We start from the raw sequence: 21405 nt of genomic DNA, 5'->3' as shown, positions 1-21405 counted from the left end.
TCCCCCCCATCCCCTCCTCTACCTCCCCCATGTCCCCTTGATAATTTATAAATTCTATTTTTGTTTTGTTTTCATGTCTTACACCACTGCTGGCTGTCTCATTTCACCCACTTTTTTGCTGTCCGTCCCCCTGTGATGGGGGTCATACATTGATCATTGTGATCAGTTCTCCCTTACTCCCCCCCTCCCCTAGCCTAACCCTTACCCTCCTAGTATCACACTCCTCTTATTGGTCTTGAGGGGTTTATCTGTTCTGGATATCCCGGGCTTGTGAGCTCTTATCTGTTTTCTGTTAAATCTTTTGCAAACTTTCTCAAAACACTTATCATAAGCAGAAGTGATTGTTCTTTGCAGAAGATGTAATGGTTACACGGTGGGCTCTGGTGATGTAATGGTTACATGGTGGGCTCTGGTGATGTAATGGTTACCCGGTGGGCTTTGGTGACATAATGGTTACATGGTGGGCTCTGGTGATGTAATGGTTACCCGGTGGGCTTTGGTCCTCATGGTAAGTAGTTAGAAACCACCAGTACCTTTCAGGAGAAAGACTGAGCTTTCTACTCTCAAAAACAGTTACTGTCTTAGAAACCCACCGTGGGGTCATTAGGCGTCAGCATTGACTTAGTGGCAGTGAGTTTGGTATTCACTGTTTTTTTTAATTTTTCTTTGACTCTCCAAAAATCCAATCAGTAAAATACCGTGAGTATCCAAATTAACAATAACGAAAACAGCCATTGCCATGATCTTTGCTCTTCACAGGTCCATATTTGTTTGGGCTGAACCATTTCCACCTCTTGGTAAAATTGCTTTGAATAGGCTTGATGTTTAGGACCATACTGGTAAAGCCATGTATCCTCTCCTGTTGCAACTCATGTAAGAAATTCTTCATGATTGAAAACCACTTGTTTATCATTTCCATTGAAGTTCAATTCTTGTCTGCTGCTGATCTGGCCACAACAGTTTGGGCACTCTTAAAGGAGGAAGTTTGCTCAATTGTAATTATTTTAGCTAGAATATTATTATCAAAATAAATTTGATGACTGTGGCACTGGAGATGGTGTCTATTGTTAATTTTAAGTCTCTTGAATTGGGATTAGAATAATATTACATGTTTTTCTTGCAAATTTATGTGAATGACTGCTGCTAGCTTCATGTACTGCATCATCTCATCCCCTGAGAATGAGTTATCCATTTGTGAACTGTTCATCTCTTTCCAGCACTGCCCCCATAACCTTCCATTTCACCATTTTCCCACCCAATCTTGACCTTGCATTAATGTATTATGTTGTTTCAGGTTTAGTATGAATCACATTACTCTGCTGGGTCTCTAAAAATAAGATGGATTTCTTATTTTTCTTAGTACCTCAAACCCTATCTTGTTCAGGCAGATCAAATGATATGTTGATTTTGGTGCAAAAAAATGCTGAAATCTGTGCATATATATATTTTTTATAATAGGCATTTTACAGGAACATTTTAGAGATCCCTTCCATTGTGATTGCTTTAGAGTCTGGACCTCCCCAGTGCTGTTGTTCATTTTATGGGTCTCTAGGGGGAGGTCAGCTCAAGGCTTCAACGGTGACTCAAGGTCTTAGCAGTTCTGCCAGGTCCTAACAGACCAGAGATCTTGATCTTTAAAAAAAATAATAATGATTTTTATTTCCACCACCCCCCTACCCCACCCCCCCACACACATTTTTCTGTCCCTCAATGCAGGAACTTCTATTGGGCTCACCAGAGGTGTTGGTGTGGTGGCCAGGCACCATCTAGTAATTCTAGTTTCGGGGCATGGAGGCTGAGATTATGTCCTCCATTAGTCACGAAGACCAATTCTTTCCCAGGATCTGTGCTGTTTCTTCACTCTTCTTTGCGCCGGATCAATGGTTCTCAACCTTCCTAATGCCGCAACCCTTGATACAGTTCCTCATGTTGTGATGACAGCCCCCCCCACACACACACACACACCATACAATTATTTTCATTGCTACTTCATAATTGTAATTTTGCTACTGTTATGAATCGGGCTACCCTGGTGAAAGGGTCATTCGGTCCCCAAAGGGGTCGCAACCCACAGGTTGAGAACCGCTGCTCTGCATGGAGGTTGATATGTTTAAGAGTCACTAATTGGCTGAATTAACTTGAAGTTCCCCAAAGAAAGAAAACCAACATTACTAAAGAAATCTGGATTTAACGTTAAATATTTTTAGTATCTAAACTCACTCGCAGAAGTTTGAAAAGTGTCTACAAGGTGAAGTGAGCCAGCCCTTGGGGAACTTGTTAAAGATACAGTTGCCTGACCCCACCCTCAACTTGCTGAACGGAAATCCCTGGGGATGGAAGCCAGCAGGTGGTTTTCTTTTCAAATATACCCTTTAAGTAACTCTGCTTTACAACAAAATTTGAGAACAATTGTTCCATGAATATTTGGCCTCCTGGTGAACTGTAAACCATGTAGATGTTAGATAATTTGGAGATTCACATTAAAAATTCTTATATAATCTTTTCAGTATTTTTATTAAGAATATAGTTTAATAATATAGTATTGTAAAAAATATTGAGATTGACCCTGAAACCTAAAGAGATAAATAGGTTAAAATATTACTTACTTTTAATTTTCTTCAGCTTCAATACGAACTTCATATTTCCAATTGATAATATGTTCCACAGTTGGCCCTTGGTCTCTTTTTGAGTGATGATAATGAGCATTTCTGTTGTCTCTTCCCAGTAAGGCAGTCAGTTTGATTATTGTGGAGTCTATCTGTCACAGTCCAAGTGTATAGTCTCCATTTATTTTGTTGAAAAAAAAGTTATTTGCAATGAAGAAGTCATTGGATTTGTAAAATTTTATCATGGAATCTCCTGTTTAATTGCTACCCCCAAGGCCATATTTTCCAATTAGTCTTTGATTCCATTGTTTTTATTCAAATCACCAGTAATTATCATTGAATCTTAATTATATGTTTGATCAATTTCAAACAGAAACTAGTGGTAGGATTATTTAATTTCTTCATCGTTAGTTTGGTGATTGATGGGTAAATTTGAAACTAGATCTTTCGTAGTCATTTTAAGATTATATTATCACAGACAAAACCATACTTTAGAAGCAGATCTTGATACATTTTTGACAAGGAATGAGAAGTAATTCCTCATACATTTGTCATTCCCCACATAGAAAAACATATGATTTTTTGAGTCTGACTCAATGAGCAATGTTAATCCATTTAAAGTTCACGAATGCCAGGGATTGTGTGTTCTGTTTTAAGGTTTTGATAGTTTTCAGTTTCCCAGAATATCCACGTTCCTTCCACATTCTGATAAGTAATGCATGTTTGCAACTCTTCTTCTCATTTTGAGTCATGACATCTTAACAAATAAATGGTCAAAAACTTTTCTCCACCCATATCTCTGGGATCCACTCTTTGCTCCACCCATATGAAAAACTTTGCTCCAGCCATATTGCTGGGATCCACTCTCCTTTGACGTGGCCGTTTTCTCTTGAGGGCCGTCCCACTGAGGGCTGCTCTTCTGGCACTACTTGAAGATGGTGTGTTGCCCTTCATGATTACTTCAGGGACTCGTCCCTCACGAGTGGATAGCGGATTCCTTCCATTCCTTCTTCCTAGTCTGTTGTTAGTCTGGAATCTCTACTGGAACTTGTTCACCTTGGGTGACACTAGTGATCTTGAAATACGGGTGGCACAGGTTTCAGCACCACAGCAATATGCCAGCCTCCATCCTACAAAGAAGGACAGATGAGTGCTGGCATCGACTCTGTACTTCGGTTCATTTCAGATACAGCTGAAGACAAATTTCAGGTTGGATTTGAAACAGTATTACACCCACATATTGTATGATCTTTGTGTGTTAATATTATGTTATACTGCTTAACAACAGGTCAGCAATTCAAAACCACCAGATGCTTCTTGGGATAAAAAGGAGACTTTTTGCTGCCAGAAAGATTCACAGCCCCTGAAACCCTATATAGGGTCGTCATCAACTTAACAACAATGGTTTAATTTTTTAGTTTATGGTTTATGATTTTATGAGATTGAATTTAATAGTATTGCTACAAAATAAAAACAAATAGCAAAATGCAAAGCTCAGGTTTCTTGGGATAACCTCAATCTTGGTGCATACAGCCCCTAGAGGGATCACGGCAGTGTGGTTGAAGAATGGAGCTGTTAGCCACAAACTTGGCAGTTGCCCCCACCAGTCCCTAGGGGAGAATGCTGATGCTGTCTGCTTCTGTAAAGATTTACAGCCTTGCAGTTCCTAGGGTGCAGTTCGGTTATCCCCTATCAAGTCAAAATGACCGGAAATTGGAAGGTTTGGCTTTAGATCTGTATATTTCTGAAGGTGGTTTTATATTCTTTTTAACCCTTCCCCAAAGATTTCTTCACTCCTTGATTTACAGCACATCAAAAGAGCAGTTCTGCACTTTTTAGGGACTCTGCATGTCCTTTTAAAAGGTTCTTTGAGTTTGAGAATGAAAAAGAAGGAATTGACTATCTACTTGTGACGGATTAGTCACTGAGAACACTGTGAAAAGCTGCCGAACATCTTCAAATAAATCTGAAGCGGCAAGATGGGGGGTGTGGAGTGGATGGAGTGAGGTTTCCCAACATCATTTATATTGTAAAATCCTTGCTACACTGGAAAAATAAGCAAGTGCTGTCACGATGGGAGCTGGGGAGTGTGGGGTGGGGGACGGGCAATCCTCTATTCTACTTTCCTTGCATTTTTCTCACCAGTGCAGTTTCGTTTTCTTTAAAACTTCTTCCTAATAAGCTCCTGTGATTATACTGTGTCGACAGTAAATGGCATAGGGGCCAATCTGACCTCCTCTGATTTCCCCATTACTATAAGGCAGGAGTCAGACCTGGCTCCCTGTTCCACCCTTCTATACCTTTTCTGACACCAACTGTCCCCTCAAGCCGTGTCAGATCTCTCCTGGGTTCTGTAATTTGTTGCAATGGCCACCCAGAACTCACAGACAATACTCAAGATTGAGGGAGTGCATTGAGAGACTTAACAGATGACCACAAATCAGGAATATGAGACAGTACGAAGACAGTCATTGGTTCCCAGCACCACCTCTCTTCAGCCTCCCAGCCACATGGCCCGTTGGCCTCTGCCTTCCTGTTCAGGAAGCCTGCCAGTCCCTCTGTCTCACAATCCTATCTTCTTGGTACTGCTGCTCTTGCTCATTGCCTCTGGACTTGACCTCTGCCACTTCAGACAGAGATCTGGAACATGCTCTTCTTATGATCCTGGGCTTTCTCTCTCTGCTGCGTCTTCAAAGATGACTTGTTCTTATAGCCAGGAGGGTGGCAATGCAAACTAACCCACTCCCTACATTAGCGTTACACTTCCTACTCGCCTGGTCCCAATCAATCATATGATGGGGGTTACAGAAACTAAGGGAAAAGGCATATTAAGAAAGAAATGTCACTCTACCACATTGCCTTTTGAGGGAATCTTTGAGATTTGCCTTTGGGAATGCTGAGAAACAATTGCCATCATGTCTGAGCTGACCTATCTCCCTTGAATATATCTGGCCCTGCATATCTTCTCAGATGATACTGTTTTAGATTGGACCCTATTTTTAAATTCTCAATTTAGACTCACATAAGACAAGACTATCACTGAAATAACTTACCTGTAATCACAGAGATAGGTGTAATCATTTTTTGGGGGGGAAATCCTATGCAGATAGAAACTGGAACCCAAGAAGCAATACGTTTTGCCTATCTGTAGAGAAGTACATTCATACCTGAAAACCACCATATTTAGTTTGAAACAGATTAATTACATGAATCATTCTTTTGAGTGACTTCAATAGGGTCACATTTATAAAATTGCTATTGTGGACTCAATCTTAAAATAATTAAAGCACTCAGAAAATAAAGCTTAGATGAGGCTTATAGTTCTTGCTGCTGGGTGCCTTTGAGTCAGGTCTGAGCCCTAGCGACCGACTTATGCACGACAGAACGACACACTGCCCCAGCCTGCACCTTCCGCACAAGGGTTCCCATGCTTGAGCCCCTGTGGCCACCACTGTGTCAGCCCATCTTGCAGAGGACCTTCCTCTTTTTCACTGCCCCTCTACTTTACCAAACATGACGTCCTTCTCCAAGGACTGTTTTCTCCTGGCATACATCTCCAAAGTCTGTAAGATGAAGGCTTGCCACCCTTGCCTCTAAGGAGCTCAATGTCTGTACTTCTTCCAAGACAGATGGTTTCTCCTCTTGGTGGTCCATGGTACTTTAAATATTCTTCTCCAACACCACAGCATTGATTCTAATTCAGTCTTCCTTCTTCAATGCCCAACTTTCACATGCATCTGAATGCATTGAAAATTCAATAGCTTGGGTCAGGTGCACCTTAATCTTCAAAGTGACGGCTTTGCTTTTCAACCCTCTAAAGTAGTCTGTGCATCAGATTTACCCGATGCAATGCGTCTTTTGATTTCTCAATTGCTTCTTTCATGAGCATTCATTATGGATCCAAGCAACACAAAATTTTTGGCAACCTTAATATTTTCTCCACTTATTATGATATTGTCTATTGATTCAGTTGTGAGAAATTTGGTCATCTCTATATTGAGTTGTAATCCATACCGAAGCCTCCAATCCTTGATCATCTCCAGCAAGCTCCTCAAATCCTCCATGATTTCACAAAGCAAGTTTGTGTCATTTGCATATAGCATAGTGGTAATAAGCCTTCCTCCAATCCTGATGTCACATTCTTCTTAATATAATCCAGCTTCTCTAATTATTTGTTCAGCATACAGATTGAATAAGTAAGGTGAGCAGACACACCATGGTCCACACATTTTCTGATTTTAATTATACAGTATTCCCTTGTTCTGTTCAAACAATTTCTTCTTGAGTCATGTACAAGTTTCACAGGAGCACAATTAAATATTCTGGAATTCCCATTCTTCTCAAGACTATCCATAGTGTATCATGACCCACAGAGTTGAATGCCTTGGCATAGTCAATAAAACACAAGTAAACAGCCAAGAGATCAAAAGATATGTTGCATTAGGTAAATCTGCTGTACGAGACCTCTTTAGGGTGTTAAAAAGCAGGAATGTTACTTTACGAAGGGCTAAGCTGCACCTGACCCAAGCCATGGCTTTTTCAATTGCCTCAGATGCATGTGAAAGTCGGACAGTGAATACGGAAGACTGAAGAAGAATTGATGTATGTGAATTGTGGCGCTGAAGAACATTGACATTGAATATTGAAAAAACTATGGACAAACCCATCTGTCATGGAATAAGTACAGCTAGAGTGCCCCTTAGAAACAACGATGGCAAGGCTTCATCTTACATACTTTGGACATTTTTTAGGAGAGACCAGTCCCTGGAGAAGGACACCCTGCTTTGTAAACTAGAGGAGCATTGACAAAGAGGAAGTCCCTCAATGAGATGGATTGATTCAGTGGCTGCAACAATGGGCTCAGGTATATGAACAACCATGAGGAAGATGCAGGACTGAACCGTGCTTAAGTCTGTTGTACGTAGTATCACTGTGGGTCAGAACTGACTCGGTGGCACCTAGCTATAGTAATGGACATTTTTATGGTATTCTTTGCTTTCGACCAAGATCTGTGTGGCACCAGCAATGATATTCGGTGCTCAGCATCTGAATCAGACCTGAACCAATTGTACCTGTCAATGTACTGCTGCAATTGTTGTTGGATGATCTAAAGCAAAATTTCTTGCATGTGATATCCGTGATATTGTACTGTAATTTGCCAATTCTGTTGCGTTACCTTTTCATTGCAATGAGTACAAATATGATTTTCCCCTCCAGTATGTAGGCCTACGAGCTCGCTTCCAAATTTCCTGCGATTGACAAGTAAGGGCTCCCAGTGCCTCAGCAGCCTGTTGAAACATTTCAATTGGTATTTCATCAATTTCTGGAGCCTTCATTTTCCATAATGTTTTCAGTGCAGCTTGAACTTCTTTCTTCAGCACCACTGGATCTTGCTTGTGTGCTACCTTCTGAAATGGTGGCGTGTCAACTAGTTCCTTTGGGTACAGTGACCTCTATGTTCTTTATATCTTCTTTTGATGCCTCCAGCGTCATTCAATATTTTACCCAGAGAATCTTTCGACATTGCCACTCAGAGAAGCTTGCTTCTTTCTCTTCCAGTTTGTGATCTACGGAACATTTCTTCCTTTGTGGTTTCCTCATTCAGGATTGGTGCTTATTTCATTCAAAGTTTGCTTTTTCTTCTTGATTGCCTTTTCAAATTTTCTACTTAGCTGTTTACTATCATTGTTTCTTCCATTTTCCTTAGCTATTCTTAGATTAAGTTCCTCTTCTGGCATGTATTGTGATCTTTCCTTTCTTTCCTGTCTTTTTAACGACCTTTTGCTTTCCTCACTAAAGATATCCTCAGTATCCTCCCCTGTTCATCAGGTCGTCTGTCGTCAGTGTTCAATTCAGCAGCTACGTTCTCCCGAGGTTCTTGAAATTCAGGTGGGTCAGACGCAAAGTCATTTTGGCTCTCGTGGACTTGTTTTAATTTTCTTCAGCTTCAACTTCAGCTTGTGGATGAACAATGGCCTGTTCTTCAGTGATCCGCTGGCCTGGTTTTAGCTGCATTTGTAGAGCTTCTCCCTGTCTCTCTGATACATGGGGTCCATTTGATGTCTGTGTATTCCACCTGGAGAAGTGCATGTGTATAGTAGCCATCTGAGATCTTCCAAACAGTTATTTGCTGTGAGCAAGTTATTACTCTTGCAACTTGCTCTCCTGTGATCGCCAGCAGTGTTTCTGTCACCGAGACCATATTCTCCAGTTGCAGTTCGTCCCTTGTTGTTTCCAACACTTTTGTTCCATCTGCCAAAAAGCATCATTGCATCTTGATTGTATGTTTGATCAATGTCCAAATGAAGACATTGGTAGATTCTTCAATTTTCTCATCCCTAGTTTTAATGTTCCCTGCATACATTTGAATAAGGCTTGTATTGATTGGATTTCCCTGAAGGCAGATAGATAAAATCCTATCACAGACAGCATCATACTTCAGAATAGATATAGAAATGTCCCTTCTGACAATGCAGTGCATTCTCAACATAGTAAACCAAATGATTTTCTGATTCAGAGTGGCTAATAACAACTCATCTCAGCTCATTAATACCTAGAATATTATACTCTATGCATTTCATTTAATTTTTGGTCACATCCTACTCTTCTAGAGACATACATTGTACATTCTATATTTCGATTGTTAGTGGCTTTTTCCAGTTTTTTCTTTTTATCTGGAGTCGTGTCCCATCAGCATATGAAGATAAGAAGGCTCCACTCCCACGGGCTTTAATCCACTCACCTGACCATGATGGAGGGCACTCTGAGGGAGCAGGCCCCTCCTCCCGCACCATGTCACACAATGTTCTGCATCCATTCCTCAGGCCTTCGTTATCTGACAAATTTTTGTTATATGCAAAATATTTTCAAAAGCCACAGTGATTAAATAACATTTGAAATATAAATATTTGATAAATCTTTTAGTCTTATTTAATTATTCAATATTTTGACACTGAGTACCATTACATTTTATATACATATGTTCATATGAAATAACTAGTAGAATCGTATATGAGAGCATGGTGTTTCATTCTGCAGATTTCTTCTTAAGGACTCGGTCCCTCAGTGGTTTCAGCATGGGGCTGTTAGCAGAAGAAGCCAGCAGAGCAACTCCACAGTCGCTCCGAAGGAGAAATGTGACTTTCTGCTTCCATGCGTAGTTACAGCCATGGAAACTGTAGTGGGCAGTTCTACTCTGTTCCGTGGGTTTAATCTGGGGCTATTTACTATTCATTATCCTCATCATTATTCAATAAGGCATTTTTTAAAAATCAATGGAAGATAAGAAATATTGGAGTGTTCAAAATAAAGTGTTCTTATTCAGGTCACTTGGCCACCTCATAATTAATTAAACAAATATACCTTTAACATCATTTATTTATTCTTGCAGAATTTGAACATACTAGAGTGCCTATCATTCTTTTTCCTAGAATAGAAATATGGGCTATAAATGAAAGCTAAAATTAAAATCGGCATGAGTCTAAGAGGATAACAGAAATTCTCTGTATTGATGTACAATTAATTTTAAAAATTCATTATTAACTTTAGAATACTATCCACACATATGTACATTCAAATGTATAAACTTCATGTCATTTGGATTTATTTTTCTCAAGGCAGTTTCTTTTTCCCATTAGGTTATGAAGGTGAGAATCTGATGAAAATCCTAAAGGACATTGAAAACAGCACAGAAATCCTGTTGGACAGGTGGAAGTTTGAAGTCATACCTAATGACAAAGACGAGAAGGGGGACCCAGTGCCTTACAGCATCATCAATAATTACTTTTCCATCGGCGTGGTAAGCTTTTCAACTAAATGCCATTTGTGACCTAGCCCAGAAAATCACCGTGTGTAAATGTATACACTAGAAAAACCTACTGATTCTACACAGTGTGTCTGTAAAATACCTCCCCTGATGGGTAATAATAAAGCTTACTAATTGATTTAAAAAGAAAATGCTGGCAGACAGTTAAAAATTATTTCATAGGTTAAACAAAGGAAGGAAAGTATATTCTCTGTGATTGTTGACCATTTGTAGTACTAAAATGAAGCTTTGATCGGCAAATGATTATAGACTTATACATTTTTAAGTATAAATTAAGATCATATTAGTAAATACATGAAAATATGAAAACAATGCATTACTTAGTCAAAAGGTAGACATTATATGTCACTTCTTTTAGAAAATTGCAGATCAAATAAAGTACATTTTGACAGTAGAGATAATAAAATTGTAATCCTTAAAAAATTACTAAACTTAATAGGTATTAAATATTTATGTAGGCACTAATTTGGAGACTAGACTATATTATTTACAGCATTATAGTAATTTTAATATATGTCAATGAATACTAATGTATATTCATTAATTTAGGAGTCAAACTGCCTGGGTAAGAAAACTGGTTCTGAGCTTTGGAGTAAAGGTTTCACATGAGTTTCTTGCTATTTCCCAGTGCCATTGTGGTGATTGCTTTTTCCAAAAGAGATAAGCAGTATGATATTTCATGTAAAAATCACAAAGAATGTTCTTTAATACTTAAAGACCTTGATAGAGTGATACGCAATAAAAGCTAAATAAACAATGTTTTTTCATAAACACACAATCTTTACCAGAAAAAAAAGGTGGTATAGCTTGCTCCATAACAGTTACCCTATATATATTGACTTGAATAACAGCATTTTATTAACTTTATGAGGGTACTATAAGTATATACTATATCACTTATTTAAAGAATGCCTTTAAGTGAATTTATTATATTTATTCAACATTAGATCACTTTTATCAGCCCCCCTCCCCAAAGAGCACTTGTGTCAATTTGTTATCAAACCTGGCTCCTTCACCCTGTCCCCCAGCACAACTCACTGATTTTCCAAGCATAACATTTATCTTTACCTTGTAATTTATATTTTCAAAATCATATAATATGTAGTCTTTGCATTTGGATGATTTCACTTAGCATAGTTTTTTATGTGAAATATAGCAGTACTTTACTCCTTTTTCTTGTAGACTGGTATTTCGCTGGTGGGCTATGTCACATATTGCTTATCTACCCAGCAGTGGATGAGGACTTGGGTTGTGTTCAGCCTTTGGTTATTTGTGAATGATGCAAGTATCTTGAATTAATATGCCTAGGAAAGTAAGGTTTTTGCTTTAATTATGGTATAGTTCAACTTTCGAAGTTACATGTGGTTCTTTTTTTATAATGGCTATCACTATTGATATCTTCTATTTGCTAAATGCTAAAGATCATACTTTCTTTTGTTTTGTATATATGATTTCCTTGAGGTCCCCCGCCATATCTTTATAGTAACTGCTTTGGGATCTTTCCTGTTAAATTCAATATCTAGACCAAATCAGAGACAATCTCCATTATTTGACCCCCCCACACACACCTATCTTTAAAAAAATATGTATTGAACTTTTGCATAACATGCAACTCTGGGCTGAATCCTGGAAACTGAATATAGACCATGTTCTAACCACACAGGGTGGGTGGGTCTGGTTTCTCCTTGGGGGTTGTTTTTGTTCCTTGTTTGTTTAGTTATTTGCTTGCATGAATTTTGTGGCATTTCTCTTTCCTGCAAAGTGCGAATGCTGATGCTTCTGCTTCTTGTTTGTTTGTTCTGTTTTATTTTTATTGTAATCCTTGCCTCCTAGGGCTTGCTCCTGTGTCAGTGAGATTGGCCTGAGGATGTGCTCAAACATTGATCCAGTAAGAGCTTTTCATTTGCCATTGGATGTATGGTGTGCTTTTTGAAGAACACATGCTAAATGTCTCGCTCAGATCTAGTTTTTGCTACGTGACAATCTGTCTTATATATTTTCTTATGACGAAAGTTCTCCTGTTTTGCCAAGATGTGTATGTAATTAGGCCTTTCCTTTGCATCTCCTGAGATTCTGCCGTCTTACACACGCATACAGTACAGCCTTGGAGACAGTTCGCAATATGTCAGAGGACATCAGAGGCTTTATGATTCTCTTATAAATCTCACAGAATTTCACTAGAATTATTTCAAGAATAGCCTACACAGTGCAGTAAATTATAAACACATAGAGATCTCAGTTCTCTGATCACAATGTAACAAAACCAGGAATAAAAATATTAAGAAAATTTAAAATGTTGAACATTCTAATGAACTTCCAAGCTAAATGGAAAAACAAAGTAAAATAATACTATATATGAAATAAAATTAAAAGGAACTAACAAATATATGTTGAGTTCAAATTAACAATCAATAGGGTATTGCCAAAAATATACATGTATGGAAAAATAATAGAGCCAAGTAAACATCATTTTTAATGTATAATAATTAAATAAATTCAACTTAAGAGTCAATAAAATGAACAAACATTAACAAATAAAAAAGATTAAATTAATGAAATCAGATAAAATAAAATACAATTATGACAACACAACACTACTGTTTTTTGTTTTTATTTTTTAAAAAAAGAAAGAAAATTATACCAAAAGTTGGCAAATATTTATAAATTGATAGAAGATGTATATAGCATCATAATTATTATTATATAACCACGTTAATGGAAATATTTAAGTAAACATAAAATTATATCCCTTGCAACTTATGGCAATACAATATCTTTTAAAGGACAATAGATTCTTTCCAGTGAAATATAAGCAATAGAAGGAAGTTGTCGAAAATAATGCCTTATTCAGATGCCTCTTTACATTTCTATTACAATGAAGACATGAGTAAACAATGACTCAGATATGAAAGATTATTTTGGAAACCTGATCATCAAGGTTAGGAGCCAGCAATCCTCCCAAGTCATACTAGCCACTCCTACTACCCCTCCACCTGGATGCACAACTTCACTTGCCCCACCAAGTGACCAGTGACAGTCAACACTAACCGAGGCTGCCCTCAGACCGTGTACACAACCAGAAATCAGAGACCTGCACTCCCACTCTGACTCACTAGGAAGTCAACCTGGAGACAGTAGCATGCCTACCCTGCAAGCCCAGATATTTTGGATCTATAAATGGCATTGTAATTACCTGATAAGAAATCTATACAAATTATACAAGAGTAAAATTTTGAAATATTGCTACTTGCATTCCAGTTCATATATACACAGATATATTCTAAACAAAACATATTTAAACATGACTGTGCAATTAGTAGATGACTGCAGGCAAAATATCTCAGGAATACACTTGTCTTCACCATATTAAGGTGTATTCAGAAAAATAAGTCTAATTAAAACAGTGACTTCCAAGGAAAACTGCTAGGTGGACAGTTAAATTCCAAGGCAAGGAGGTCCCTAAGACATCTTTTCTGGGTTCCCAGACATACATAATCCTAAAAGGTTTTCTCTCAAGACGCAGAACAACCATGGGAGCTTGTTAGGAAGAAGTTTTAATGAAGTGGAAAATTGTATTGGTGAGAATAAGGCCAGGAGCTGGTTAAACCGAGGACTTTTTCACACGATGATGCATCTGTTCATTCTTCAAAGTTGCAATTGCATTGTGGGTATTGCATTGAGAAACCTACTTATCCTCCATACAGCCTTGATTTTAACCCTGAAGCCCCCACTCCATTTAAACCTTGAGTTTAAAGAACATTTTAAAGGAACATGATTTGAGTCCCATCAAAGAAGTCAAAACTATTGGTAAGACCTGGTGTAAGTCAAAAGGGCAGAATTCTTCACAGAAGGATTAGAGAACTATAAACGTCAAATTCAGAAATGTATAAACATAGATGGAGGATATAGTGAAAAACTAAAGCATCCTAATTTGTTACTTTTGCTAAATAAAAGCATCCATGTGATCCTTTTGGATTATTTTCCATTGGCATTCTTTAATGAGGTTTAAAAAAAAACCAATTAGTCATTAACTTTATATAAAGATAAAGAGACCAGAGAGAAGCAAAGCACTATTGAAGAAGAAGAACAAAGTAGGAGACTTCACACATATAGATCTTAACGCTCCTATATCCCTCACCCCCATGGGAGTCCAAACAGCCTGCTAGTGGACAATGAATGGAACAGATTTGAGGATCTAGAAGTGGATCCATCCACCTATAGACACGGATCTTTGACAAAGGACCAAAGTATCTTAATTGATAAAGAGACAGTCTCTTTAACAAATAGTACAGGCAAAACGGTATATACATTTACATAAAACTGAAAGAGGACCCATATTTTATACCATATACCAAAACTAATGCAAGATATATCAGAGACCTGTAATTTATGACAGAAGCAGTCTTTAACTAAATATATATAATCAGGATGAGTTAAACTCAATAATTGGGATCTTCTAAAAATTGAATGCTTGTGTACATCAAAGGACTTAAGTAAAATACTATAAAGAGAGCCTAAAGCTGGAGGAAGCAATGCTGTCAATGATATAGTGAATAAAACTTATGGAAAATATCTTTGCCTCAACAACAGAAAGACAGCCATTTTATTTTTTAAAGTTATTGTTACTTGATGCCATAAAATTGGTTCCAATTCCTAGCAATCCTATCTACAACAGAATGAAACAGTGGGCAGACCTGCACCATCCTCATAATATTTCGTATGTGTGAGCCCCCTGGTGAGTCACTGTGTCAATCCATCTCATTGGGTGTTTCCCTTGTTCACTGCCCCACTAATTTACCAGCATGGTTTTCTTCAGAGCTGGTCTCTCCTGACAACATGTCCGAAGTATGTGTGATGAGATCTCTCCATTCCTGCTTCAACAGCACAACAATTCACATGCATCCATTCTTCTTTAAGCTTCCTTATTCTATGCCCAGATTTCACACGCATGTGAAGCCGTTGAAAAGATCATGACTTAGGCCAGTCCTCAAAGGAACAGCCTCGCTTCCCAACACTTACAAGAGGTCTCATGCAGCAGGATTTCCTAATGCAATGAGTCGTTTGGTATATGTTGACTTTTGCTTCCGCGAGCACTGATGGTGGAGCCTCGCAAGACGAAAAACTCTTGGCAACGTCAATCTTTTCTCCATTGACTCTGATGGTACCGATCGGTCCAGTTGTAAGGATTTTGGTTTTCTTTGCATTGAATTGCGATCCATGATAGAAGCTGCCATTCTGATGGTCCCAGCAATTGCCCCGAGTCCTCAATTTCAGCAGGTGAAGCTGTGTCAAGGGAAGGAAATGACTGAAGGGCCACCAGAGTAAAACCAAACAAAAGTAATTCCTCCTGTACAGACCGCCCTTCAGTCAGCGTAATCGACCTCATCTCTGAGGAAATACGCAGGTGTACATGCCGGCTGAACAGATGCGAGAAGGTGAATGGGAGTCCTCCTAGAAGTATATAAAGAGGACATCTACGTATGCATTTGGGTATGATATAAATACATCCAAGCTCATTGCAGACTAGGCTGGGAGCTTAGAAACTTTATGGAAAATTGAATTAAAAGATAATGGGATTTTTTCAGAAAGGTTTTGAGGCTCCTTCATACAGGAAACAAAATTCCCCAAATCTCTTAGTTGTAATCAAGTATCTTGAGGAACTGCATCATTGGAGTTATCTCAGGGCCACAGTTTTAGGGGAGCTAGGTCAATTGGCATTAGAACAGACCCCATAAACAATACTGTACATCTTATTTCTGTGAGTATAGACTGGGCCTTATGAGCTGATTGAGACCATTGATTCTCTCCTCCTCTGAAGCAAGGTAAACAGAGACAATCTAAACTCAAAGAAACAATTAGTCCAAAGGGTTGATGCACCAAAGCTTCTACTACTCAGAAGCAAGAAAATCTGGATTGTACCAGGCTACCACTGCCCATTATTCTGATGAGTATTATGCTAGAAATTTCTGGGCAAAAAGAGAGAAAAAAATTAAAACATAAAAAGGATCAAGTGAATTTATCTGATAGAGACTAGGGGAACCTCTGAGACCTTAGGATTTCAGAAAACTTCATTCCTGGAATTGAATCCACCCCCAGACAAACAAAGACAGTACACTTGACTATCTGGGGCCCCAAGAGCAATATCTGTGCAAAACCAAAGTTAAGAAGGCAGGAAGATGGGGGGCGGGGGGCATATGGAAATGGGGAACCAAGCAGGAAGTGGGAAGATGATTACTACTTTTAGGTTATTGCAATTAGTGTCATAAAACAAATGTATATTAAGTACTCAGTGGAAAAATAGGTTCCATTGAAAACTTTTATTCAAACTTTGATAAGAAAGAAATGCATGAAAATAACAAAACAACAAATAGAAAAAGAAGTAGTAAATCAAAGTTAGTGCTTCACAAATTCGATGTAGATACTGGTTCCTATGCTTGGGTTTCCTGTTTCACTGTGTGTGATTCTTCATTTCCATCAAACTCCCAAGTCTTCCATTGTCTGACTGTGAGAAGCACTGCTCTAATAGAGTCAAAAGTAAAAGCATAGTAATCGAACTCTAAAAAGTTTTATTAAACTACATTTACCCGTCAGGTCACAAACAATTCTTATATTTTAAAAATGATAGTAGATAGATGAAAAAAAAAGTAGACAGATGAAAATGGAATGTTTTCACGATCCATTTTGTGCAGCAATCATAATTTTAATATTAATTCTCTCTGGAGCTCTGCTTTCATAGTGGTTATGTGTTGGGTTGCTAACGGCAAGGTCAGCAGTTTGAAATTACCAGTTGCTCCTTGGGAGAAAGAGAGGGCTTTCTACTCCAGGAATCCTTTTCTGAATCTGGCCTGACCTTTTAACAGTTTCCTGTAAATCTACTGCTGCAAACATTGTTGAACAACCTTAAGCAAAATGTTAACTGTGTGCAATGTCGGTGATATTGTCCTGTGGTGTGAGCATTTTGTTGGGCTGCCTTTCGTTGGAATGGGCATGCATAAATGGATCTCTGTCAGTCAGTAGGCCAGGTAGCTGTCTTGTAATTCCCTAGCACAGACCAGTGCTTCCAGTGCTTCGCCATTGTTCTGAAACATTTCAATGAGTTGAAAGCCTCATCTTGCTCCTGCAGACAACTGGTGACTGAATTCTAGACCTGGCTGTTGACTGAGGTTAGCAACCTGATGTATATAACCAAGCAAGGCTCCTGAACGTGCTTAGCAGTTATATAAAATTGGAGTCTAATTCAGTTGATGTTAACAACAAAACTATAAAATATCTATGTCTTTGAGAAGAAAGGTTAATAGATAGAAACTGCATAATTCTAGGTAAAATTAAAATATATGAATTTTTCATGGACATTTAGTTTTCCAGTGCTGTTTAGAAACATATTTCTAAAGCGTTTGTCTAATAGGTCATTTCCCAAATCTTTATGCTCTGTTTGCTCTCATTCTTTGACTGTACACTATAATGTATATACAGATAAACATCATGGCATAAATAATGTGGGTTCCAGTATACAGGAGTAAAATAAAATACACATCTACCTTTGATATCTGTGACTGGAAGATACATAAGTCAATAAGGGTTAACAAAGTGAATCTTTTTCTTTGAACTCTTGACATATATACCTCACTGTTTACAGTGCTATCACATTATAATAAGGGTTGTTTTGCTGTTGTTCAGTGCCTTGAAGTCAGTTCTGACTCATAGAAAGCCTGCAGTAAACAGAACAAAATGCTGCCTGCCTGGTCCGGTGCCATCCTCCTAATTGCTGCTTGGTTAGAGTCCATTATTGAATCCCCTGTGTCAATCCACCTGGTTGGGTCTTCTTTTTATTAATTGATTCTCTATTTCACCAAGCATGATGTCCTTTTCCGGGGCCTGCCTCCCTCCTGATAACACATCCATGGTACATGAGATGACATCTCCCCATCTTTGTTTCTCAATGGCATTCTGCCTGTGCTTTCTCCACGACAGATTTGTTTGATGATATAGTCAATATTTTTGTCAACATTATAATTCAAATATATGAATGTTTCTGCATTTTCCTCATTCATTGTCCAACTTTCACATGCAGATAACTTGATTGAAAATACCTTGGCTTAGGCCACCTACACCTTAGTCCTCAAGGATTATTTAACACTATATCAATAGGGATAGAGGCTTTTTAAGAACATATGTTAGCAACAACCTTCCCATATTGTAATTAAAGATACAGTGTATAATAAACCCAGTTCACAATGATCTGCCTTAACTTTCATTTCTTTTTGCAGCAGCAAAGTAAAAGTACTTGGAAACAGGTTGCAGTCACTATAAAATATGACTTAGTATTTCAGCCATAATGAATGTTCAAATAATGGAAGATTTAAAGAAACCAATTCCTCACTAAGCATAACAGTGGCCATCTTTACAACTGAGAGCATGCATAATTATGCGTAATTGAGGCCTATGCATTATCTTCCCTAGCCCCTAGGTCTGTAAGGCCAACCCTGGAAAGACGACGGATTATACCCTTGGAAATGCTTCCACCAACATAAATTCTATTTGGCTTGCTGACACTGCTATCCAGCCGCAAAATAGTGCTCATGTAAGACCATCTTAGCCCAACGCTGGTTCCCTCCATAGAGTATTGATTCTGGAACAGCTGCTGATCATCTCTGTAAGTTCCAACTTGGACACTTCAACACAGAAGTCAGCACTGAAAGCAGAAACAAGCAAGGCAATATGGATTTCAAAGACCTCGGGAAGGGTCCTCCAGTGCTTGCAGACTACATCCAGAAACAAATTAGCAGCACACATTGTATAAAAAAGTGAAAGCCAACATTAAAATGAAACCTTCTCCACATTAATTCTTCTGAAAGCCAAAAAGGGTTTGTGCTCGCTGTAGAAATAGCTTCCCTGTCTAGAAGAAGTGTAACAAAGACAAGTGGACTTTTACTGCCCTGTATATATTACCAGCCAAATGCCCTATCAAATAGATATTTGCATGGATATGATTTAACATCCTTCAGCCTTTCTCAGTCACTAAGAGCCTCTTATTCTGCCACTGTAGGAAAAATATGACTACTTAATTCTCATAACCATAAATTTCAAGTTAGTGGAACAGTGACCAATTCTTTCAGTCATCAGCCCTCTCTCATGTTTTTCTTAAGATGTTACCAACAACTGCACAGGAACTATCTCAAGCATAGAAAGTTAACCATATTCATAGGTTGCTTAAAATGTTCACATTTATGTCCAGGCGGAATTAAATTAGATTGGGCTCTGAATAAATAAATACAGGGTTTAAAACATAAAATGCCCCTTCTATTTGTTCATTCCATTCAACTACTTTATTGTAGCCAGTGGAGAATTTTAAAATTACTTCCTATTGCTTAATTTTAAATTTGTTTTGATGAGATTCTATTGGGCTAATTTTGATATTATGCTGACAGCAAGGAGTCCTGGTAATATAGTGGTTTGACATTTGTGCTGCTAACCTCAAAGTCAGTAGTTTGAACCCACCGACTGCTTTGCGGGTGCTCTCATAGAGATATAGCCTCTGAAACCATAGGGAGCGTTTTACTCTGTGTATAACGTTACCATGGGTTTCAGTAGACTCTATGATACGGTTTTAGTGGATGATGGCTATGATCACTCTAATTGTTATGTGTGGAATACCTGAAAAATTGATTAGTTGCTATCAAGTAAATATGGACTCAGAGTTAACCTGTATGTGCCGAGTAGACTCGCTCTATCGTGTTTTCAAGGAGGCAGGCTGGTCTCCTGAGGCGCTTCTGGGCGGATTTGAACCACCAAACTTTCAGTTAGTAGTCATATGTTTAGCTATCTATGTCACATGGGAATTCCATCTATTTCCCAAGTAATAAGCACTTAATCATCAACCCAGTTACATAAATGATGTACTAAGACTTTACATCGAACAAATGGAAAGCTTATAAATCTACCACATATTCAAATGGAGACTGCAGTCCTCAGTATAAAAGGCAATATTCTCTGAATCATGTGTTTTCCCAGTTTATAATAGAAACTATTATTAGAATTAATTAACTCTTTAGGAAATATTTTTTAGAATTAAATAAATGTTTGTTCATATCTTTATAAGAAATTTTTATTTCGAAGGGCATTGACTTCTGAAATCGCTATTTGTATTTGATAATTAGTTTATTTGAGTATAATATCAATTATAAAAATTATTAATATCAAATACCTGATCATGTCATCTCAAAGCAATGATAACTTATAGAAATTTTAAATTTTAAATTTTAAATTTCATTCTATAAAATTAATTCATTGTCAATTTAATCACTCTTCCCCACACATTTAATTCCAACACTATTATATAGTGTTTCTCTATCATTGAATAAACCAAACTAGCCCTCTAGTCAATTTACCTTTGTTCTATTTTCAGATCAAGCAACCTCAGTTGCACAAATGATTAAACTCTAATAAAAAAGTTGGTAATTTGAATCTACCCAGAAGGTCTTTTGAAGAAAGACCTGGAGACCTAGAGTGACAGATAACCCAAACCTTCGCTATCGAGTTCACTCAAATTTATAGCAGCCCTGCTTATGCTTTCTGAAACTGTACATCCTTATGGGAAACTGTAAATTTTCATGGGAGCAGATAACCTCATTTTTTATTCCATAGAGCTTCTGGTGGAGTTGGACTATCCACCTTGCAGTTTGCAGTACAATGCCTAAACCACACACTACTGAGGCCCCTTCTGCCAGATAACATCCATGGCGAGCTATACAGAGTACAGCTCTACTCTTAAACACATCCAGTGGGAATTGCCTTCCGGATAACTGTCTTGGTTTTAACCTACTCCCAGCAGAATTATATATAATAAACATCCAATAAAAACAGGAAATCAAAGTATTTCTTTCCAAAGATATTCAATTAGCATTTTCCCACCAAATAACTATTTTATGTTTATAGGCTTTTAGACTTACAAATATTTATAATGGTTTTGTTTAT

General features: G+C 37.9%; 1 protein-coding gene across 4 annotated transcripts in view; it reads left to right on the top strand.

Annotated features, from left to right (window-relative positions):
• DGKB (diacylglycerol kinase beta) overlaps positions 1–21405 on the top strand; it is a 788541-nt gene that overhangs the window by 330988 nt on the left and 436148 nt on the right. For all 4 annotated transcript variants that reach the window (XM_045288861.1, XM_045288860.1, XM_045288859.1 and 1 more), the window contains one exon: positions 10244–10404. In XM_045288861.1, coding sequence (XP_045144796.1) covers positions 10244–10404 — 161 coding nt within the window. The remainder of the gene's footprint in view (positions 1–10243; positions 10405–21405) is intronic.

Source organism: Echinops telfairi, unplaced genomic scaffold, assembly GCF_000313985.2.
Source record: "Echinops telfairi isolate 266 unplaced genomic scaffold, ASM31398v2 ScPeMD7_23;HRSCAF=83, whole genome shotgun sequence".
Lineage (NCBI taxonomy): Eukaryota > Metazoa > Chordata > Mammalia > Afrosoricida > Tenrecidae > Echinops > Echinops telfairi.
The sequence above is the reverse complement of the archived record's forward strand: the minus strand, read 5'-3'. Positions and strand labels throughout refer to the sequence as shown.